This window comes from Ammodytes marinus, assembly GCF_949987685.1.
Source record: "Ammodytes marinus genome assembly, chromosome: 18".
NCBI classification, from domain to species: Eukaryota; Metazoa; Chordata; class Actinopteri; order Uranoscopiformes; family Ammodytidae; genus Ammodytes; species Ammodytes marinus.
Window position 1 is genome coordinate 23578933 of NC_137222.1, and position 25508 is coordinate 23604440.

The 25508-nt window shown below is 39.4% G+C and overlaps 1 protein-coding gene across 1 annotated transcript; it reads right to left on the reverse strand.

The window, feature by feature from the left end:
* Positions 1–1275: 1275 nt before the first annotated feature.
* LOC307265102 (leukemia inhibitory factor receptor-like) lies at positions 1276–25214 on the reverse strand. Its single transcript, XM_080046679.1, has 18 exons — positions 25075–25214; positions 24591–24764; positions 22908–23050; positions 22065–22212; positions 21298–21564; positions 21040–21166; positions 17296–17432; positions 17058–17203; positions 16791–16947; positions 15317–15384; positions 14701–14923; positions 9732–9908; positions 8600–8701; positions 8030–8194; positions 7074–7202; positions 6790–6883; positions 6346–6412; positions 1276–2781 (listed from the first exon to the last, which is right to left on the reverse strand). Exons 2-18 carry the CDS (start codon positions 24658–24660, stop codon positions 2356–2358), a joined length of 2646 nt encoding a protein of 881 aa, XP_079902805.1. The 5' UTR covers positions 24661–24764; positions 25075–25214; the 3' UTR covers positions 1276–2355.
* Between the last annotated feature and the right edge of the window lie 294 nt (positions 25215–25508).

Here is a 25508-nt window from a genome sequence, read left to right on the forward strand (position 1 = left end):
GGAAAAAAAGTTGTCTTGTTGCACAACTTTCCCCCGGTGTGGTGTAAGTAGTGCGGTTGGAGAGAATACCATGGGGTGAATTGTGCCATTGCTATTTATCTCATAAACTGTAATGCAAGACAAATCCATTAGACAATCACTTATTTAAGGTGTATTTAAAGTAAATAGTTGACAAAGATTGAAGGTCAATTTTCTTAAACAAGGGCGCAGATCTAATGGTTTTACCTGCAAAGCTCACAATGACAAAGTCACCATCATCATCTTTCTGGCCATCTGAACTCTCATCAGTGGTGTCGTTAAGTGGAATTGAGATGTCACTCTCTTCTGAGCTACTGTAGACAATCACTTTCTTTTGGTGACCAGCGTATACAGCCATGCCACTGGCACAACTCTCAGAAATGTACTTTGCACTAGTTGCTCCGTGCTTGTGGAACCAACTTCCACCTGACAAATGTGATTCCCCTACATTTCTGCCTTTAAATCAAGGCTCAAAACCCATATGTACACCATGGTGTTTCCTCCCCATTAACTATCTTACCTCTGCACTACTATCTGTGTTTATGTGGATGTATGGGCTTTACGTCTTTTATTTTGGTTATTGTTATTTTACCTTCATTGTTTACCTACTGAATGCACTATGTACAGCACTTGGGACAGTGCAAACTGTCATAAATGTGCTTTTATAAATACATTTTACTTACTTACTTACTTATAACTCACCTAGGCCCTTTGGCACAAATCACCCCAATCCCAGAATTTTGGATAATAAGCATGATGCAGCAATTTAGGGCTGACATTGTGCTAACTGTATAGACTCAAAATGTAGCATACCAAAGCACTAAAACATGTGTCAAATGTTTTCAAACTTGTCTATGAGTGTTCAGACACAATAATCAAAAAACCTTGATCATGGAAATGTTACTTTGAAAGGCAAAACACAGTTTTTTTAGCTTAAATGTGCTTATATCTTATTCCTTGGGTCTCCCTTCTTTACAGGATGAGTCAAATGGATGGCTCTTCTTAAATATGTGGTCACATTTCCAATTTCTTCCACGGTTTTCTAGAAACAAGGGGTGGCACAACTTCCAAAATGCACAACTTAGGCCACTCTCCCCTATATGTCTGAAATAAATGTAGTCAATTCAATTCAATTGAATTACAGACTGGCATGGATCCCCAATCTTACTTCATAGAGAGCTTGTATTGTGTGTGAGACCTATTGGCAGACATGAATAACCCCAAATGAAGACAACACATGTATTTTGAGATCCATACAGTAACTATGTACAACTTTAATGCCCTGTTGTCATTATAAACACATTTATAACCTTAATGCCCTGTTGTAATTATAAACACATTTATAACCTAACTGCATTGGCAAAATTACATTACAGTCCAAACTTTATATCAAACAAAAGTATTCACATTATTGTTCTTTCAGCAGTGATCACTCATGAAACAGCAGGAGTAACAGTAAACACTATTGAAGATTCTCTGTCATCCAGGTCAGGGTATATCATGCTTGGGCACGTTATGGGGCAACTTCGCCAGGTGTGAGTGCCCCCGCCCCTCCCCTTACTAAATGCCATTGTTAAAACATAGGCAAGATCAGATAAGATCACAAACTAAAACCGCTACTGGTGGAAAAGACAAGAAGTAATGAGTATCAAGTCCAGATATACCATTGCACACATGCAGCACACAGCAGGAGATTGTGGGTGTGGGACAGATTCACACAGTATTTTACGCCCATACCCTGCTCCTAACCCTGACTCTGGATCATTTCAGAGTCACAGTGCGTGTGTGAAAGGGGCTAAGAAAGAAACTAAGAAAACACAACTGTACAAACACCACTTCCCCTGGTTTTCTAAAAACGCCCTGAGACATGTTTGGCTATCATTTAGACCAAAGCTCCAGATCCAAACATAAGCAGAGTAATGTAGTGTAGACAGCTTAATGAAACGTTGTCCTAGTGCATTGTCCTATTATTATAGTATAAAGAAAATAACAAAATCAAATCTGTAATTGTAGACTTGCAGTTAAATAATGTACACAAATAAGTGAGAAGTATGAGAATACGTCAAGGACTTATCTCAAGCTGAATCTTGACTTGACGCAAAATAAAATCCCAGTTAACCTGATATTAACCCCAACTTGTTCAGCTGTGCATTTGCTCACAGGGAGGAGCTGCCTAATCAACGTTGTGTCAACTAATTTGGCACTTGCTTGAATGTCACCGTCATATCAAAAAATATGCACTATTGCTTTAAAATTTGGTGGTTATGAGGTGGAACCGGTACACATAATAACAACAATTGTCTTTCATCCATTCATACTATAGAGGCTGCTGTGTGTTCAGCAGCTTTCTGGAAAGGTTGGGGTAACAAAATGGTATGTGAGGACACAGAACATAGGAGTGTCTGGACCCTCTTCCTTAGGGTTCACAGGGAGGGTTTCTGTGGTACTGTGAGGCTGGTATCCATCGGAGCATCTCTCTACAGGCCCAGACTGCTGATTCAGGGTCTGCATCATCGGGTTGTAGTATGATGGGTTAGCAATCACACCTCTGAACGGAGATGGTGACTGAGATGGGATGGTGATGATAGGCTGGTTGTAGTAACCCTTTGGAGTTTGTGTAAAAACCCAAGGCATGTTCTCCCCTCTGATGTAACCGTTCACCGGTGCTTCCGAGTTACAATGCAGCTGCTCCAGAACATCCATAACATCCGTTTGAATGTGGTGACACTGATCCACGTGTAATGGACGAGAACTACCTTCACCCTGGGAGAACAGACACAATGTCATCACATATCATAGAAATTAGGGATGGTATAGTTTAGAGTGCAACAATGATCATAATAACCTATAAATCAATTGTTTTCTGTTATTACGTATGATCGCTGCTACTGGATGTCAACATTTGGTTTGGGATCCACAAAGTTTCTATCAATCAATCTATCTATCAATCAATCAATCTATCTATCTATCTATCTATCTATCTATCTATCTATCTATCTATCTATCTATCTATCTATCTATCAATCAATCAATCAATCAATCTATCTATCTATCTATCTATCTATCTATCTATCTATCTATCTATCTATCTATCTATCTATCTATCTATCTATCTATCTATCTATCTATCTATCTATCTATCTATCTATCTATCTATCTATCTATCTATCTATCTATCTATCTATCTATCTATCTATCTATCAATCAATCAATCAATCAATCAATCAATCAATCAATCAATCAATCTATCTATCTATCTATCTATCTATCTATCTATCTATCTATCTATCTATCTATCTATCTATCTATCTATCTATCTATCTATCTATCTATCTATCTATCTATCTATCTATCTATCTATCTATCTATCTATCTATCTATCTATCTATCTATCTATCTATCTATCTATCTATCTATCTATCTATCTAATTATATTAAACTTGATTTTGACCCAATTAAAGGGATATTCCACAGTTTTAACATTGCACTTCTTGGGTTACTCATAAGAGACATAGTAAGATCAGACTGATACAGCCAGGGGCGCAACTACCCACTTTCTGTGGGGTATGCAGACACTTGCCAGGCGCCCCCCCCCCCCCCCCCAGACCTCCATTTTAAGTTGCATATTAGAGCAGGTGATCGGCTCAACCATGTCATGTCTGCCTGCACTGATTTCCCCAAAAGTAAAGGACACAGTTGGTAAGCAAAAATTAAAACCATACTGGGCATTTATGTTGTTGTGGCCTCACTAGTGTCTGGCATGCAAACTCATAAGCCATGAAAAAGGTAACATGTCCAAAAACCCCCCAGAATTTTTTGTGATTTGAACATGTAAAATGGGCAATTTGGTGAACTCTGGTGAAGAGAATTAAAGACAAAGAAAACTTTTATTTCAGTTCAAATGAATAGTAAAAGGAGACAAACAAGTTAGTCAGCCAACCTTCTCTGCCTCTGTAAGGAGACCTTACGTAGGCAGAGAAGGTTGGCTGACTAACTCATGTTTTCAGCTGACCTGCAGAAAAACTTTCCTCAGAAACATTTTTTTGTCGTTACACTTATAGCTCCAAAGAAAAACCTGCTGTTCTAGTTTACACTACCTGGGAATCTTATCTACTGTCTGATCAGGACCTTAACATCTCTCTTTAGACTGAGATGCATCCAAGCCAATCCATCATCTTGTTCAGTGAATTGGAAACAGAAACTAAGACAAACTTAACCTCAGTCTTTTCATATTAAGTGATTTATACATTTTAATCTACTGAGATTGTGAGTCTGCACATTGCCTCTGTAAGGAGACCTTACTCCCTCTCTCTCTCTCTCTCTCTCTCTCTCTCTCTCTCTCTCTCTAGGTATTTACTAAGAAAAACTTTAAAAAACAGCTCAGAAAAACGGTTAAATTGGAAAAACCAGCTTGTTGATAAAACTTTCTTTTCAAGTGAAAGAGAGAGAAAAGGCATTAAATAAGACAAAAAAACTTAGAGCCACCAATCTATTGCACCAAATTCCCTTACAATAAACTATTATATTCTCTCTCTCTCTCTCTCTCTCTCTCTCTCTCTCTCTCTCTCTCTCAGTCAGGCAGGCAGGCATAGTATCTATAGATGCTTTCAAGTGGAGCCCCCATCCACCCTCTGCATGTAAAAGATTCCAACCCCCTTGTATGTATGTCTGGAATGCTGCACCCGGATGCTGCTTTGCAGGTTGATCCAATGGGTGCCCGGGATGCTTTTCATGACAGTAAAGGAGTAGGCAGAAATGTGCCATTGCTTTATCTTTGCTTGTTTCCTCTAGTGTGAGATGTTACACTCCATTTTCCACACAGGTTTTTAAAATCACTCTTTCCTGACAAAGAAAAGCTTCTTTAAAGGTATTGTACCTCATGCTTCCTGTAATACTGTATGTGTAACTTACACACTATTCAAACCGATCCTGAATTGTAATGCTTTTGGGGATTCTGAATTGTGATGCTTTGTGGTGAGCCCCCACCCCACCCCACCCTCCCCCCCACACCCTTCCTTAGCCTTGTACATCATACTTAGCATTGTACAACATACTTCAAACACTATACATGTACATAAGCCCTGCAGCTCACCCGCATAAAACCTTTCCTCAGAAACATTTTTTTGTTGTTACACTCATAGCTCCAAAGAAAAACCTGCTGTACTAGTTTACACTACCTGGGAATCTTATCTACTGTCGAAGGAGCGGGGGGCGCCTTATCAATGCCTCTCTTATTGATCATATCATATCAGACGCTGTTAAAGGCCTACTTCACCGGTGGGAATATGAAGGTGTATTGAATTCTGAGATCCTATGTAGTATAAATGTGCAAAAACAATTACTTTGTAAATATTACTGTGATGTCTTTTACTGTGACATCACAGTAATATTTACAAAGTAAGTTTTTTTTAACCCTATATTTCTCTTTCTGTGATGTCACGAGAAAGAGAAATATAGGGTTAAAAAACACTCTTTCTGCCTTTTCTCAGGCTAGGTTGAACCAATTAAAAAAGAAATTGCACATTTATACTACATAGGATCTCAGAATTCAATACACCTTCATATTCCCACCGGTGAAGTAGGCCTTTAAATACAGAAAAAATGCCGACTCACAATAATTTTCCCCCGATCGCTTTGGCGCCCCTCTCGTGCGGAGCCCCTATGCGCCGCATATAGTGCATACCCACGTTTTGCGCCACTGGATACAGCTATGCTTACAGCTCTGTGAAGCTACACTCCTGAGGGCACAAAGGAGCGTTGAACCAAATGCTACATACTGATGTTTGGAGGATAATCCACGCTGTGTTACTACCATCTCAGTTGAACATGTTAGCAAGCAGAAATGAGGCCGATGGGGATTTCATTGGTTTAACAGGTATTTGGTCTTAGAAAAAAGTAATGGATGAATCTAAATTTGAAGCTCATAACTGAGCTAGATTAAAAGACACCAACGTTATAACAAATAAACTTGAGGGGACATTCTCGTGTGAACTCAATTTCATGGCAATCCGTCCAAACGTTATTGTGAAATTTCACTGTAAAACCACAAAGGTCAATCTCAAGGGCGGGTTCTAGAGGAAATAGCAATGGGATGGGATTGGAGGATCCTCAGGGGATGGTAAATATTTATACTAAATCTCTTGGCTATCCATTCAACAGTGGTTGACAACAAGATGATAATGATGACATCACTGTGACATCATCAGGGTGGTTTCCCTAGGACTTTACACAGTGCCCTGCAGACAACAGAAGACAGAGTACAGCTGTTTTGCGTGTCTCAGTAAAATGAGTGGATTGACCCTTTTAAACATGGTCGTGAGAACCTACCATTGATGCCAGCCACTTGATAGTCAACACTGGCTTTGGGATTGGAGGATAGACCGTCCGCTTGATACTGTTGTGGAGGTAAGAAAATGCATGAAAATAAAAACCGTTTTGCAACAACACACACACACACTCATTCAAACGGCACAATCACAGGATACACTTGTAAAAAATTGCATAGGGAAAGAAGTCACGTCAACTTTTATTATTTATTTCTGCAATATGTGCCAGACATACAGAGGAATCGAAATTACGTTACTCTCCGACCCATGATGCAATAAGATGAGACAAGTGATATATACAATAAATAGATTCTAAATAGTGCAAAAGGTAAGGCAAAACTGTGAAAATGTCAAGTGTACAGTGTAAGGGCATAACAACATGCAGACTGAGTATACATAGATACAGGTAAAAAGCAAGTGAATGAATGTGTTGACTATAGCTTACCATGTCCAGTGTCGGTAGCAAAGGACAGTGATGATGGAAAGGAGACCAAACACAGTGAGCAGTGATATGAGGACTATCTGGATCAGGTAATCACCTGGAGAGTTAAAGTCAAACAGCCCAGATGAGACGGACAAATAAGGAAACAAAAGGCGTGATTTGATTTGATTTGATTTGATTTGATTTGATTTGATTTGATTTGATTTGATTTGATTTGATTTGATTTGATTTCAATTGGTTTAAAATAGTATAAATAGTGGTCTGAACGGGGAAAAGAACCAACATACTCAATGAATTCAATGTGGCAGTAATGGTTGAAGTGCCACATTCTCCAGCTGCTGTCTTTGCCTTCACTGTGAATGTGTAGGAACCAATGTTAAGGTGTCTTGCTGTCAGGCTGGTGGCCACAGGATCATCTAAGCCAAGACAAAGAGATTTCCATTACTAATACTCATACTGAAAAAACCATCAAGGTCATCATGTATCACCATTGTTAGGTCACCCTATGTAACATGTACCATTTAAAGGTGCACTATGGAACTTTGGGGTGTAACGAGGTGAACATATTTCCATAACTGTATAAACAAACTTTCCTCACAGGAACATTTTTTATCCCTGGAACATTTTTTGAAATTGGAAAAGCTATCCTGAAAAGTTACTGTTTCACTGTTTTTTGTTTACAGCAACCGGGCCCATGTTTTTGGTTTACAAAAATAATTCAAGTCTTACATTTTGGTTCCAGGTGCCTCGAAATGATTTGGTTTTGATATATACGATGATAGAATTATTAAATACTAAGAATTACATGTAGAGTCAGTAAGTATGTCTTACTAATTTACTGTAGGCTCTGCAAATGTAAACAAACCCCCATTCCCCTGAAACTGCATAGTGCCCTTTAAGTAGCTTTTTTTAACCTTTATTTATACAGGTTAATCCCATTGAGAACGGAGAATCTTTTGCAAGGGGACCTGTTCCCATTTACACTTTACCATTCACACACCGATAGCAGGCTAACTATCGACATTCACACAGGGCAAGGTGGGTGAAATGTCTTGCCCAAAGACACAACAAACATGACACAAGGGGTAGGGCGGGGATCGAACCGCCAACCATTTGATCATTGGCCGACCTGAGCTACAGTCACCTCAATTAATGTATGGAAAATGGATCAGGAGATGAGAATATATCCTTTCAGAGTATAATTTTTGACTTATCATATAAAAACAACTGGGTGTCACAATACCTGTGCTGACATTGACGACCATATTGTTTGTGTCGTTCAAACCATACAGAACGTAGCCTGTGATGAAGGCAGTCTGTTCTCTTAGCGGTACAGGGTCCCAGGACACCTCCACATCTGAATCCATCTGTTTCCATTTCAATGATTTAAACAGGCCGTCGGCTATACCTGACGTGATGTAAACATGGGTGAAACACTGTTAGACAAACCCTGCGTTCCAAATCATATACTCTTTCTTTTTACTACACTACATACTAAAGTACAGAAGAGTTTTAGAGCCACAGGAGAGAGAAAAAAAATCGGATAAGGAAGATTTTATTTTCATTATGTCGAGAAATGTCAAGAAAAAAAGACGAATACTCCAAAATGCTATTGGAGTTAGTGGGGCATAGATGTATTTTCAGCATACTACAATTGACGTGCATGTATTGGGACATCCTAAATCTTTTTTACTGGCATACTAAATAGTAGGAAAGTATGGGTATTAGGACACATGGAGAGTTTTATAAGGCACTAACGCTTTTAATTATTAAGCAAACGGCGCCACATAAAAGTCAAACAATTCAATCTTACTCTGCTGGCGGACATAGCCCTCTCTTCTTTCTAGCAGCACTGGAGCGCCCTGTGTGCAGGCATACACTGACAATGTGTATCTCAGTCCGTCTTTAAAGTTCTCTGTGGTGGCAAAATAACAAAAAGAATGGTTACACAGGGAAATGTAATGTTACACAGGTGATGTTTAATGATAGAATGTTGGCTTAAAACTCTCTCTAAAACGTGTTAAACATGAATGTATGATTACATCATATCGTCCTGGAGGGTGTTAATGTCCATATTTTGATTAGGCCTAATATTTAAGTGAAAGTTTATTAAGCATTTAGACTGTTTCTGTGTTGGACTATTGTACAACTTGTTGATCATGCTTATGATCAAATTTGAATGTTCAGTAGAGAATGGACCATTTTATGATTTAGATGGTTACATTGAAAATGACATGAAGAGGTCCAAACGATGAGTTAGAGAGTCAAATGTTTCAAGAATGGGAAATGGACCATATGAGAAGTTGGATTTTGGTATGTACTGTACATAATGAAACAGACTTCACATACGGCTGCACTGGTAGAGCTGTGCTGTCTGTCTGTCTACCTCTTCTCTGTATTTTGTCCTTATCTTACATGTGTTATGAAACAATGCCTTTGTGTTGTGTTAGTCTTTGTCTTACGATGTTCTATTTTGTCTTATTAAAGGTTCAGTAAGTGATATGGTCCTTTTAGTTAACTTCCTGTCAGTGACTGCAGTTAGCGTTCCCCTCCCTCGTCCCTACGTCACCACCACATGAACACACAGCCGTCTTCGTCAGATAGTACAGTGATGGAGAGCAGCGGGTCATCGTTCACAGGCACAGAGACCCGCCTCTTTATAGCGCTCTGTCTCCTAATTGGATAAAACGAGCGGGATCCTCTAAATTTCAACGGGCACTTACTGCAAAGCTGAATGACTGGGAGACCTATGTTATGAACTGTGCATACTGTTTAAGTGATTGCTGTATGATAATAGAGTGATTTAACACTCATATTAACAAAACATACATCACTTACTTCTCCTTTAACGTTGTATTGTAATGTGTTAATGCAGAAGCTAATGAGGATCCTAAATTAAGAAACAAATTGGTGCTACTGTTTTGAGGTGAAGGAAAGGGACCTACTTGAAACTATCCTGGCATTAGTTTGATTGGGAGGCACTCTGATCCACTCCACACTGCAGTTCCCTACGGTAGGACACCAGTCCACTGTGTAGCCACAGCTGGCTGCAGTGCTAGCAGACCAGCGCAGGGAGAAGCCACCAACACTGCCATAGATCTTAGACAGCACTATTGTCCTGTCTGAAAAGGAAGATTGTGTAAAAGTTATTTTTTATTTATTTAACCTTTATTTAACCAGGAGAAAAACTCTTTTTCAAAGGTGACCTGGCCAAGACAGGCAGCAGCACAATGAACCACAGTTACAGACAAACACACAGGGTCAAAATTAAAATAGCACTAAACAATTAAGAAATCAATTCACACTGCAACAATCTTATAGACCCATTTCTGTAACCAGGAAAAAAAAACTATTTAAAACACTGACATCTTAGAGAGTCAAGCTCAATGTCCTTCATTTTCAACTTAAAAGCATTAAACAAAATTAATTCAACAAGTCCTAGGTCTTTCTGCGGTGTATTCCACACAGTGTTCTGTCCGTACATTGGGGACAGAAAGCAACACCGAGTCCTGTGAACGTAAAAAGTGTGGACCAGCACTTTTCCACACCATAAGGGAGCTTAAATAGCTAGGTAGCACATCCAGTATGGCCTTATAAATAAAAATGCAGTAGTGACTGAGCCTACGAGTGGACAAATCTGACATAAACATATGGTCGTAGGTGACGTGGCTATTATTTCTCGCTCACAACTGAACCCAATCTTAAAAGATCCTAGAACTCAAGAACAATCTTTGACGCAAACGTCACTGTGGAGCATAAAACGACCATAGAGCTTCAAACTCAGTAACGAAAGACGATGAAATGTTTGGAAAAGGCCCCCACATCATATGCTGGTATTATCTTTACTACCAAGACAAGCACATTTATCATTGACATTTTCCTCATTGACAAACCATCCCAACATTGTTTTTTTTATATTTATACTGTATATACTGTATATTTATGGCACTTTCTACTTTAATCATTTAAATGAGCTTTATTTAGAAACAGGTACTGTATTACTTTAAACCAAGTAGCAAGATTGGTAACACTTTATAATAACTATCCGTTGTAACTCGTTAATAGATCATTAGTAAACTCTTAATTAATGATTTATTAATGATTTGTTAAGTGTTTGTTAGCAGTTTGTTAAGGATTTATAACAATGCCTTACAGACAGTTAATAGACCATTAATAAACTTTTAGTTAATTGGTTATAAATGACTTGTTAAATGACAGTTAACCGTTTGTTAAGGATTTATAACTGTGCTTTATAGATAGCCGATAGATAATTTTCAAGCTAGTAGTGAATTACTTACTAATGACTTATTAAGTATCAGTTAATAGTTCAAGATTCAAGATTCAAGATTACTTTATTTTGTCCCGAAGGAGATTTGTCTTAGACGTACAGACTGCTGCATAACACATAACACAACAAGACAGTAGAAAAATAGAATACTATATAGAAAAATACAGTGCCTAGCACACAAGTGCTGACAGTGCAATGATAAAGTGCATACATACATACAGACATACATACATACATACATACATACATACATACATACATACATACATACATACATACATACATACATACATACATACATACATACATACATACAGATCTACAAATGGCATTCTACTAACGGCCTGAGTTCAACAGAGTAACGGATAGTGGAATGAATGAAAATTTATACCTGTTCAAATATCTTTTCTTGCATTTAACTGGGACTCTGTACCGTCTGCCTGAGGGTAGCAGGTCGTACTCAGAATGTAAGACATGAGAGGGGTCTGCAATTATTTTCCTAGCCTGTCTAAGTACTGTTTCCTCAAATATTGCTTGGAGAGTGGGGTGCTCCCTCACTCCCATCACTTTCAATGCTGTGAGAACCAATCTGTTGATTTGAGTCTTCCACTTCACAGTTAAATTACCAAACCAAACAGAGATTGCATAGCGAATTATACTTTCGATCACCGAACGATAGAAAAGCAGCATCACCTTCCTTTGGACACCAAACACCCTGAGCCTTCGTAAAAAGTGAAGTCGCTGCTGGATCCTAGAGCACACACTATTTACATGGACACTCCAGGATAAGTTATTGTCAATATGCACGCCCAAGTATTTGTACGAATCAACCTGAGCAATGTTAGCATCTTGAATAAGTAACAGAGTGTGGTCCCCCACATGACCTGGGTCAAACACCATTTCTTCAGTTTTTTTTGTGTTAACTGTGAGGTGATGGTCCTCACACCACCGTACAAAGTTGTTTACCTCCTGCTTATAAACAAGGGTGTTCGTATCATTATCCATAAGACACAGAATGGCAGTGTCATCCGAGAATTTAATAAAAGAGACACTAGGATGCCTACTGATGCAGTCATTAGTATATACTGTGAATAAGGGAGGAGAACTTACACACCCTTGAGGAACACCTGTACTTATTACTTTTGACTGGGATGTTGTCTGGTTCACTCTAACCTGTTGGGTCCTGTTAGTTAAAAAAGAGTGATACCATCTGATGATATATGGATTAACAGACATCTGTTGAAGTTTACTGAGAAGGATATGTGGCTGCACAGTATTAAAGGCGGAACTGAAGTCAACAAACAATAATCTGGCATAAGCCTTGGGGTTCTCAAGATGTTGCAGGACTGAATGTGTTATAGTGAGGATTGCATCATCAGTGCCACGGTTATCTCTATAGGCAAACTGATATGAATCTAAATGTCCGTTTATATTTGACTTCAGCTTCCCCACCATTAGCTTCTCTAAGCACTTGACTACAATGGAGGTCAAAGCAACAGGCCTATAGTCGTTTTTATCTTGGGGGACCGCTTTTTTTGGAAGGGGGATGATGGTTTATATGTGTTATCGGGACGTTATTCTAAAGTTGCAACTATTCCTCATTTATTAATTGTTTGTAAATGAGGAATAGTTGCAACTTTAGAATAACGTCCCAATAACATATATAAACTATTAACTAATACTTAAAGGCCTACTTCACCGGTGGGAATATGAAGGTGTATTGAATTCTGAGATCCTATGTAGTATAAATGTGCAAAAAAATTGAAATTGGTTCATCCTAGCCTGAGAAAAGGCAGAAAGAGTGTTGTTTTAACCCTATATTTCTCTTTCTCGTGACATCACAGAAAGAGAAATATAGGGTTAAAAAAAACGTACTTTGTAAATATTACTGTGATGTCACAGTAAAAGACATCACAGTAATATTTACAAAGTAAGTTTTTTGGTTAAAGTTGCAACTATTCCTCATTTATTAATTGTTTGTAAATGAGGAATAGTTGCAACTTTAGAATAACGTCCCAATAACATATATAAACTATTAACTAATACTTAAAGGCCTACTTCACCAGTTGGAATATGAAGTCGTATTGAATTCTGAGATCCTATGTAGTATAAATGTGCAAAAAAAAATTAAATTGGTTCATCCTAGCCTGAGAAAAGGCAGAAAGAGTGTTTTTAACCCTATATTTCTCTTTCTCGTGACTAAATCATATCTCTGTATGTAATATAAACTGGTTAAAAAAAGCGTACTTTGTAAATATTACTGTGATGTCACAGTAAAAGACATCACAGTAATATTTACAAAGTAAGTTTTTTTTAACCCTATATTTCTCTTTCTGTGATGTCACGAGAAAGAGAAATATAGGGTTTAAAAAAAACACTGTTTCTGCCTTTTCTCAGGCTAGGATGAACCAATTTTTAAAAAAACTGCACATTTATACTACATAGGATCTCAGAATTCAATACACCTTCATATTCCCACCGGTGAAGTAGGCCTTTAACTAATATATTAACTCACACTTTACAGATCAGTTGTTAATAGATTGTTCTACTTCTACTAATACCAGTGAAACTTTGTAAAACTGCACATGGGTGAAACAAGTTCAAGGTACAGAAATTTGACATGATATTTAAAATATCAAATTTTTGTACCTCAACCTTGTTCCACCCATAGGCTGTTCTGTGTACTGTTTTTTACCAAAGAAACACCACAGATGAAATGTTGAACATTGTGTTTAATCTATAGAAACACACATACTGAGTCATCACATGGCATAACAGTAGTATACAAAAGTATACAACAACATACAAACCCATGAGGTTTGGGAACTTTTTGTGGTAAACACTGGATAAACAGAATTTCAGATGGACATTTAATGTCCATACATCACGGCAATGTCATGGATTATCCGTCCTAATGGCCCTTTGCGATGCTATAAAGCACAGTTATAAATCCTTAACAAACGGTTAACTGTCATTTAACAAGTCATTTATAACCAATTAACTAAAAGTTTATTGCTGGTCTATTAACTGTCTGTAAGGCATTGTTATAAATCCTTAACAAACTGCTAACAAACACTTAACAAATCATTAATAAATCATTAATTAAGAGTTTACTAATGATCTATTAACAAGTTACAACAGATAGTTATTATAAAGTGTTACCAAGTGTGGGAGCATTTCCTCCACTGCTATAGTTTTGTGGTGATATGCTAGCTTACAATTGTGCTGTTTTCTAACTGGTCAGAAACTCACCCTGCATTCCAATCCCCATACTTCCATACTATTTAGTATGCCAGAAAAAGATTTAGGATGTCCCAATACATGCACGTCAATTGAAGTATGCTGAAAATACATAAATGCCCCACTAACTCCAATAGCATTTTGGAGTATTCTTCTTTGTTATTGACATTTCTCAATATAATGAAAAAGAAAAACTTCCTTATCTGATTTTTTTTCCGTTCCTGTGGCCTTAAAACTCTTCTGTACTTTAGTATGTAGTGTAGTAAAAAGAAAGAGTATGTGATTTGGAATGCAGGGTCACTGAATGGAGGTTTAAGGCCTGGTTTGCCAACATGCATCACTCTGTTAGCTCCATACCACATAGATAGTATCTGTAGTATGCATACCTGGATGGAGGCTGGGGATGGTGATGGTCGATGGGGGTGAGCTGCCGTTTATATTCCTGGCTGTGACCGTGACCATCCAGCCTTCAGTGGTATCCAGATTGAGGGCCAGACTGTGTGTCATGGGACCCACTGTGGTTGGATTACGCCCCCCTCCCTCTGTGCTCTGTGCCCAGCTCACTGCATAGTCACTGATGTTCCCATGGCTCTGACTGGCCAGGAGCTTCTGCACACAGGAAAAAACATTCACCACTTTAACTTAGCTGACAAAAGCACATCAGGTATAGGCATCAGATCCTCAGAAACACTTTATCATAAGACATGTAATAAGTTTAACACTTTCTCTTATAGATGGTATAACAATTTTGGGAGGGAATGAATAAAGTCTATCTATCTATCTATCTATCTATCTATCTATCTATCTATCTATCTGTCTGTCTGTCTGTCTGTCTGTCTGTCTGTCAAAGGGTTAAAGGTTTCTGTCTTTGGAATGAATCAAAAGAAAAGGTCAGAAAGTCTTCATAGGTTTTTATAACAATCCATGAAGTCTTGAACAGTAACTATCAATAGGTTATTGATAAATGACTATTGGTACCCAGTCCCCACTCATCTGACTCACTTTCCAACTGATTATGATCCCTGATTGGTTCTCGTTGGTCTGCATCCACACATCAAGAGCATCAGGAACTGTGGGGCAGAGAGCCATCAGTGAGCAGAAAAAAATGCCAGTATCAGTTGACAGCTTAGTCTTTGACTTTTTCCTCAATACTTATTTTTTTAATTTTTTAATTTAAGCTTTATTTATACTCGTGACCCTCATTTGCAATGATGTCGAGAAACAAAATCAACATTATATACAATATACAATGCAAATACACAACAAGCTGGTAAAGAGAAACATTTTAGACAGAGTTGTAGAGTGGCTGGAAATAAAATAAAATTGGTAAAAGTACAATATGGCCTAATTAAAACAGTTACAGTTAGAGTTTGGTAATTTAAGATAGTACGTTTAAAGCTACTACGAGTAAGTCGGCACGTTGGCGACACCTTTGAACAAAAGCGGTAGTATTTTTACGACGCCAGCTGTTTTCTAGCTCGTGCGGGGAGTCCAAGATTCAAATAATCAGGAAGCAATATGGTGCGTGTCCGTGTGTTGAAAGTGTGAGGGCACCGGACTCTTTTCGGCTTCCAGAGAGTGGTTAGTGACACAGCATCAACTAATGCCAGTAAGTGCTAAACACACACCTGATTGCAATGAGTTGATGCATTGTCACCTCTCACGTAGCTGAACGAGTCCGTGTCCGTGAGATGGCAGTTAGTTAGTTGTCTATGGATCACGATGAGGTAATGTGTTTATGTTGTTGTAAATAATGACTATTTCAGATGAATAATGGTCATCTGATGATGCTGGTGAGGCAAAGTAAACTGTGTTTTTTGCTTGGCAACGCCCTCCCGCCCGCCTATCACTCTCCCTTTTAGCTTTTCTTCATTGCATTTTCTTTTTTTTCTTTGATGGTTCAGCCCCGTTATCAGTCATTATGACTACAAACAACTGTCTCAAACAAGGCTCCCGCTCCCCTTCCCTCACCTGGAGCCATAGGCTTCTCAATTCACGTTGCTGCGCCACACTGAAATCTGCGACCAATGCAGATATGTGACCATAGAGCATGCACGCGTGAACCGAAAATCGGACTGGGTGTACGATCAGATCAAATGCAGTAATAAAAACTATATAAAAACGTCTTTCTTTGCACTGATGGTCTCGTTTGCTGTTAAAGGTAATTTATGATTATGAGAGGAAACATGAGGCTGTTTAAAAGATATTTAAATGTTACTCGTTGCCGCTTTAAATTGGTTAAAAGATATCATGGTATTCATTTTAATGTGTTGCTGTAAGCTGTTCCAGGAATCAGGGGCACTGAAGCTAAAAGCTGTCTTTCCCAGCTCAGACTGGGCTTGTGGGACATGAAGCATGAGCATGTCAGTGGAGCGGGTCTGATAAAGCCTGTCTGAAATTTGCAGCATTTCTGTTAAATAACGAGGAAGCTTTCCCAGTCAAGGCTTTGTAAATAAAAATGTGCCAATGTGCTTACCATCACTTCTTGTGTGGAAGTTGACCTTTATGCTCCAGTCGCTCCATTTCCAGAAATCGTGCGCTGTTCCACATCGTACCGTCACATCATATGTCCAATTTGGTATCAAGTCATTCACCACTACTGCAGAATGAAGGCCCACTCCGGTGTGTTCACTCTGGGTACAAACAATATGGACGAGAATGGAAGTTAGTGTAGCTCCAAAAAGTACTACTGCCTTAAAAAAAAAAAACCTTGCTTATGTCTCAACCTCTTACGTCAACTCACTGTGGTATACGTTTCACCATGGCTTATGTTCACTTGGCATTTTACACTGAGATTATAGTACTGTGGCACGTCCCAGGCCCACTCCAGGCTGACATTTCTGGCATTCACAGTCGAAGCCACCACTCTCTTTGGAGCCCACATGTGCACTGAAACAGAAGAAGAAAGAAAAAAAACAATCATTTGAATTCAACGATTTAAAAAGAGATATCAATAAGCATGTTTTTAAATACACACATACCTCTTTTAGTCAGGTCTGCAATGTCTACGAGCTCCACCTTCCCCAGTTTATTTGTTGCTGTTAATGTCCACTTTCTCTCACCGACACCCACCCGCACTGTCTGAGAGCATGTCTGCTCAGAGGCCTTTACACACGGACTGGAAATACAAAATGCACAGAGAACTTGATACATGTTAATTGATTAAAGGTGGAGTCAGCGATTCTGGAGAATGCTATGGTTGACAAATCACTTTTTGTAAAAATCAGTAAAAAATATGGTGTGAATTACACAGCCTAGGCTATAGGTAAATGGGTATGTAAAAGATGTTATGAAAACAAAGGGAGCCAACCGTAGCTAGCAATAAGCCCGTGTATATAGCCTAGGATTTGTATTAACACTTGAATTGGATGAAAGTACTTACATGTAGTGGCGGATTGTGAGGAGATATTCTCTGATTTTGACAGAAAAATTATTGACAACAAGCATTCTCCAGAATCGCTGACTCCACCTTTAATTCGTTCCCATAACAAAAAGACAGGCAACCTACACTGCCGATACGGTAAAGAATAGAGCACATAAACTTTACATTTTTCTTATAACCCTTCCTTGCTCACAGTGACACAGATAGGGCTTTTACACCGGATAGGCTCTGTGCCGGTCCCGGTTTCAGAACTGACTTTTGAACCGGGCCGGTGTGTTCACACCTACAATAAAAGGGTTCTGAACCTAAAAAAGTTGGTTCTCAGCTGGAACCAAAACAGTTTGGTTTTTCTCTTGAGAACCGTCATGTCCAGGCAGCAGGAAAGACAAACTGTCAGTGTGCTGCTGAGGAAACCAAACGCTTGGTGGAGATTTGGGCTTAGGGTTAGGGTTAGATGGTTATGGTTAGATGGTTAGGGTTAGAGGGTTAGGGTTAGATGGTTAGGGTTAGAGGGTTAGGGTTAGAGGGTTAGAGGGATAGGGTTAGAGGGTTAGGGTTAGGGTTAGATGGTTAGGGTTAGAGGGTTAGGGTTAGATCAGGGGTGCCCACTGTTTTTCAGCTTGTGAGCTACTTTTAAAATGACCAAGTCAAAGTGAGCTACCACCTAGTATTAGGGGTCAAAAGTCACGGTTCGGTACGTACCTCGGTTTTTAAGTCACGGTTCTGTTCTGTTCTGTACGGTACGGTTCTCAGTTAAGAGGAAAAATGTGTGCAGAATTGCAGCCTAAAGGTATTTTCCAGTATAGAAAAGAAAAAACTGCTGCATACAACCAAAGTCTCCAATAAATAAAATACTTCTTAAATAAAAGTGAAAGTTCTGCACCGCAAACCAAACAAGCCTGTACATATTTATTTAAACATATTGAAAATTAATGTACAATATAAGTTGGTGTACCTTGCATAACTGCATGAACCTAGGGATGCACCGATCCACTATTTTTAGTTCCGATCCGATATCTGGGTTTTGGATATCGGTCGATACCGATACTGTCCGATACAATATCATAATTGTTATAAATTTTTTTGTTGGTGGTGATGTTATGTATTAGGCTAGGAAGGCTTAAGCAATTCTAATTTAAAAGAGCAAGAAATATACACACATGCATATAGGTTTATCTTAAAGGCAGAATTATAGTCATACAAAAAAAATCCTTCTGTCCCACTAGAATATGTGGTGGTCTGTTTGTCTGAACAGTCTTCCTCTCTCTGGCTGTATTTTACATAGTAGAATTTGTCACAGTGCAGAAGCCTCTCCACTTCCTTGACTTGGATTAGCTTTGGTTAGCTCACTGGCTAACAAACTGATATGTACTGTATGTCAAAATAGAAAGTGGTGTCCTCTCTCCCTCCACCGAACGTCGGCGCATGCTCGCACGGCTCGTTCGCTCTTTCATAGTAAAAAAAAAAAAAAAAAAAAAAAAAAAAAAAATTATTTTTTTTATTTTTTTTAAGAATGCCACGCGATCGACCCACACTACCCTCGCGATCGACCTAGTGGGCACCCCTGGGTTAGATGGTTAAGGTTAGAGGGTTAGGGTTAGAGGGTTAGGGTTAGGGTTAGATGGTTAGGGTTAGAGGGTTAGGGTTAAATGGTTAAGGTTAGAGGGTTAGGGTTAGAGGGTTAGGGTTAGGGTTAGATGGTTAGGGTTAGATGGTTAGGGTTAGAGGGTTAGGGTTAGATGGTTAAGGTTAGAGGGTTAGGGTTTGGGGGTTAGGGTTAGAGTTGGGCTTCAAGCGACTTCCAGGAGAAGTTTGAGAACAGTACCAAAAAAAGCACAAGAGCATGACAGAGGTGATACACTTTGGTTCTGCTTAAACTGGTGTGAACACAGGCTGGTTCAGGACAGAGCACCAAGGCTCTCAGGGTGTATTCACACTGGGAAGGTCCGCTAGTTCACTTGCTTTGGTCCAGACCAAATAGAGTTTAGATTTTTTTCTTTTGGTGTGGTCCACTTTCATATTGCCCCTTTTGCAAGTGAACCAGCATTACGAAGCAAAACCACACGTGATCTGAGGTCATTCATTCATTGGACAGACATTCTGGGGTGGAGAGAAGCAGGAAGCACGAAGTGAAAACTGCGAAATATATAACTGATACGATATAGGGTTAAAAATAATAAATAAATAGGCCTACATCTAGCCTATAAATAAAATAAAAAAACATAAAATTATTGTTGTTTCATATGGTTATAATATGTAGGCCTGTGTCAATGATGTGGCTTGTAGCCTACGATGTGAAACATAATATGTACTGTATTTTTGCTGCTGGACGCACGGCTCGCGAGGAAATAGGCTCATGCTAGTCTCGCAAAGCCAGACCAAACTACAGCAAGTAGTATGGTCTGGAAGCACTCCGTTTAGAGCCGTCTATTCGGGGGGAAACTGGGCTGGCCTGTTTTTATTTCTTTAAACCAATCACAATCATCTACGGCGGGGCTAACCCCGGGAAGCAGCCAATGGAGGCGTAGCGTTGTTTGCCGACGCCAGCGCTTAATAGACGCTGGCTGAAGTGGTCAAGCCAGACTAGGCTCATGCTGACACACAGCTGATATAGCCGTGTGTCAGCTTTGTGTGAGTTCGGCGCAGCTCTGCTCCGAAAACTGACACGGGGATAGTATTGACGGTCCCGTAACATGGGAAGCAAAATAAAAACACGCACTTCATACAATGCGCAGCGTGAACCTGTTGGCACTGTGCGGGAGACGCTCCCCTCTCCTTCATCTGATCGCTGAACACATCAGCATGTTTACACGTCCTGTCTATCAAATGTAATATATTTGCTCGGGCTCCCGGTCAAACCACAACTAATCTTCCCAACAACGGCAACACTTTCCCATAATGTGAAGCTGACGGTGATTTATTAAAAAAGAAAAGGCACAGTGCTTCCTGCAATTGGGTCGGATCGAGTCCGGACAAATTCACACCACAAACGAACTGCAGCAGAGTGCGTATGGAACCGCATCGAGACCACCTCTTCAGCTTGGTCTCGGATCGTTTGTTTGGTCCGCCCCCGAGTGCGATTGCTGTATTCACACATGTCTGAAAGATGCGCACCAAAGGTGGAAGTGCACCTGAGTTCGTTTCAACCGAACTAAACACGGCATGTGTGAATACACCCTCAGACTCCAGAACTGAACCATAACCATGTCGGTGTGAAAGCCCTGACAGTGTGCCGGATTTCTCTAGTTGTTCATGCCTCTCCATGCACTGCACTGTAACCCCCCTCCCGCTTCTATTTCTATTCACCAACCTGTGGCTACATCAGTTCTAGGTTTCATTTTACCTTCCAAGCAGTGTATATGGAGTTCGACTCTTGATCCGTATGTGTGTTTTCCTTCCTACTTTCCAGTGACAGTCCACTGATTCCAGATTTCGGGTTTCACACTGAAGTTCCTTGTCACCAGGTGGATCTGAGTAAAGGCAAAAAAAATACCAAAAAATTCAATGGAAAATAATTAAAACTACATTTATGAACATTATAGACAATTTTTAGATGTGCAACAATCCCACCATTTCACACAATGCTAGGTCACATACTTACAGCCGATATAAGCACAAGCCCCATAGTCGTATTTCCCTACTTGACACATGACATCAGTGCCGCTGTCACCCGAGGCCCAGTTGAGCTGAGCGGTCAAGGTGTATGTCTTATTGCTGAGCTTGGTGGTGTTCATATATGAAGCATTCAGGTGCATCCTGGCTACATTTTTTTCCCCCTCTGGCAGAACACAGCAGAAGATGGCTGTGCTGCCAACCTCATACAGTTTGTCCTTTGGAAATACCTCTGGCTGTTTTACGGCCTTTATTCCTGCCAAAGAAAATCGTAGTAAGACATATGCAGTGATGTGGCAAAGAAAAATTAAGAATGAATGTTTTTGGTGATCGAAAAATGAATTAAAGTGGCAAAACTAATTATAATATGCCCTTAGATTGTATTGTACACTTTCAATTTCTTCAGTTCACTGCATATTACACATATTGTAAATAAAAGTTGACTTGACTTGATAACAGTCTCTTGGTTAACTGTGATTTAGTACTGTTCATAAAAACAGGCTGTAACACTCTGCCTGCCGTGAATCGTTTGGTTAAACGTTAAAAACTAAAATAAAAACGAGCCTGGAGTCACATTCATTAATAATAACCATATAATACAAACCCCTATTGTCACTGATGGTCTCGTTTGCTGTTGCGTGTTATTTGTGATCATCAGAGGGAAAATGAGACTGCTGCCTCACAAACATTTTTAAAAGTTCCTAGAAGGAGATTTAAGTGAGCATATTTAGTTTAAGAATAGTAAGAATTATTAACCAGGAAGAGTCTGTTGACTCCATGGGCTTGTGTGGTTGTTGTATTGGGACCGGAGCCTGACTGTATGGGAGGCACACTCCAGCGCCAGAGGGGACGTCCAATTCCAGGAATGAGTAGATCCTATCTCAGGCTTCACCGGAAATTCCTCCTAAAAACATTTCCATAACCAAAGTAGAAGTATAATAATAATGTTCATTTGACTACTCCTCCTTCACCAAGCAAGACAGGGGAGATTGTCATTGAAGTCATTCAACATTGGTACATATTAGGGTTGGGCGGTATCCATTTTTTTGAATACCTTTCCCAGATTATACCCCTGGTTTACTGTAATACCGCTAAAATTGGTATAGGCTTCCCATTGCTACATTATAACAAGATAACATTGAACTAATCACTATGACGTTCCTCCGCCAAATACTCATTTTTACTGACAGCACTTGAACACATCACAATCTCCGTTCCAAAACGAGGGAAAAGAACGCATGTCATTTACTTGTAAGGTATTTTAAGCTGCATTCTTATAATGAAGATACTATACATACAGGCATATCTTTAAACACAGGCAATGGTGCTGCTGCTGGACATGGACACGGATAAACACACACATGGACACACACACACACACACACATAGACACACACACACACACGCACACACACACACACACACACACGGACACACACATACACACACACACACACACACACTCTCTCTCTTAGGGCATTTTTATGGCGGTATCCACAGTAATTAAAGGAATACCGTTGCTATTTTTGAATACCCCGGTATACTGCAATGCCTTTATACCTCCCAACCCTAGTACATATAATACAAATCATCTCTTACATAATGGACTGGCTTGTCTGCTATGAGAACCTGCATGTGGTAGTGCAGTGGGTCACGTAGTGCAGCGCATGAGGCCTGGTCTGACCATGTGACCAGGAGGGTCTGATGTGAACTAGAGAGGGTCACGTTCTCAGGGACACAGTCTGGGAGAGAAAGGAAGAGAATAGAATAGAGTAGAACACTTTAATTGTCGTTATACACAGTACAATGAGATTCAGAGAGCAGCTCCTTAAAAGTGCATCAGTTATCACAGTATCACAATAAAAAAGTTCAAATACACACTAAAGAACCACAAACAGACAACAGGGTGTGTGTGTGTGTTAGTGAGGAGCTCATCAGACCAACACACACACACACACACACACACACACACACACACACACACACACACACACACACCTTGACAGCAGCTCTGATGGCTTTACTGGGACTCTGGCTGGCCCTTTTTTTTATTTAGTCAATTTATTGAACGTGTTAAAATAACACAAGCACAATATAAAACGTAGAAGCAATAAAAAAGGAAATAAATAAAATAAAAACAAACAAATACATAACTCATTTAATATAGTTCATGTTGAAAAGGTTTCTGGTCCTACTGTAAGGAAAAATAATTCCAATATCATATGATGTTATAGCCAACCATATGTTAATTACATTTACGCTTAAATAATCAACTGAACAATCGATACATTCATAAGATCTAAAATGTTCTCATGTCAAGGCCCTGGAGCAGGGACAGTTGGAAGGGAGGGAAATAGCACAAAACTTCTTGTAAGTTTTATAGATGTTTTTTCCCAGAATAACGAGGCCAGAGAAGGGACAGATGTATCTAAACAAAGGCCTACTGTATTTTCCTGACTCAGCTGATCTCACTTCATTAAACAACACCTGAGAACTCTGAAACTTTTTTCCAGTCATCTTTATGTTTTACCTTCCATACATCCGAACAAAAGAACACGAGATATTATAGTTTTAATACTACCCCCTCTTATTTTGTATCTATTAACCACAGAAAATAAATATTCAGTTTTGCATCAATCACTGTCTATGATGTTAAGCTCCTAGGTTAAAACAAAGCAGATCTTTGGACAAAACAAAAAGAAAATAATGGAACAAATGAACCAAAACCATCAAACAAGAAATAACCCAACATCAAATCGCTGCTCCAGCTCATAGCTTTAATCTTGCGGGCACAAGTTCACATAAATACATTGGCAACAAGCCCTCTGTGTTCACATAGCTTAAAGGTGCAGTCAGTGATTCCGAAGAGACGCTTGTTGTCAAAATCGCTTTTTTGTCTAAATCAGTGGATATCTCCTCACCAACCACTACCTGTCCGTACTGTCCTTTTGCTGAGAGGAAATCCAGCGTTAACACAAAGCCTAGGCTCTGTAGAACGGTATGTTTCAAGCTACGGCGGGCCCCCTTTGTTTACATACCTGTTTACTGACCCAAGGCTGTGTATGATACTATTCAGTAAAAGTTAATAAAAAAGCACTATTTGAACCAAACACAATTCATCATCATGACAGTGATTAGGCTGCGCATATACACTTACAATCTTTGGTGAATGTCAACAAGTAGGGCAACATTCTTCAGCTATCAACACAGCATTTTTGTTACACAATCTCTTACACTGGTTTTAACAGCAGGCTATGTATCGTAAGCAGAAGTCACACTCACCATGATCTTTGCCAATTACATCCTGTGTGCTCATGCAGAAAAAGGAGAGCAGTAATACCCATGTGATCATTATACTCCTCCGTACAAGAACTGTTTGTGGTCAGCTGTTGTTGTTGTTATTCCATTGAGGTACACTTCAAACATCCACACACATCCACTGGTTACTCCTCACACCTGTGGAAATACACATCAGCATGTTCACTATCTAAATGACCAGTGCCTTGCCCAATAGCGTACAGCTCCGGAAAAAAATTAAGAGACCAGTCTGGATTTTTCTTCAATCTTCATCTCTACATTACTTAATGGAAATTCTCTTTAAAAAATCTATTAGAATTTGGTAGAAATGTTGTCAGTAGTTTAAATTATAAAACCAAAATGTTCAATCTACTCAAACATTATGCCTATAAATAGAAGAACGAGAGACACTTTTCCGGAGCTGTATATTCCAGAGGCAATATTTCCAAGGATGAATTTGAATACTTACATTGAGGAAGTCGGACTGGTTGTTGCAGATCTATTTCATTTGGATGTGTATGAGGGCTTTGAATCAAACAGAAAATAAAAGTCAGTGTAGAGTTACTCCCCCTCAAGCAGCACTCCCTTTCAAATTAGCCAATGGTAAATCCACTGTTCCTGTTTGAGCTCGCATATGATTGTGAAACCATGTGTGGACCTTCTTAGCAGGAAAAGGAGAGAGGCGGTTTGCTCGCAATGGTGTGAGTCACCCGAGGCATTATCAGAAATGCTGAAACAAACACTTGATGTTTATATTAACTTGGAAACATAAATCTAACACGTCCCAATGGCTCACAGCACCAGACTAGGGGGAAACCTACACATCTGTACAACTTCTGGAAGAAAAAAAATCTCATCCTGGAGAATGCTTGTTGTCAAAATCACTTTTGGTCAAAATCAGTG

Bases quoted from the DNA above. Each gene is read 5' to 3' on its own strand.
- LOC307265102 (XM_080046679.1), bottom strand. From the start codon at position 24,660: ATGATCACATGGGTATTACTGCTCTCCTTTTTCTGCATGAGCACACAG. The intron at 21,167-21,297 runs GTAAGTATGTGA...GCCTTTACTCAG, and splicing joins GGCTTGTGCTTATATCGGCT to ATCCACCTGGTGACAAGGAA. The intron at 16,948-17,057 runs GTGAGTTGACGT...GTTTGTACCCAG, and splicing joins ATGGTGAAACGTATACCACA to AGTGAACACACCGGAGTGGG.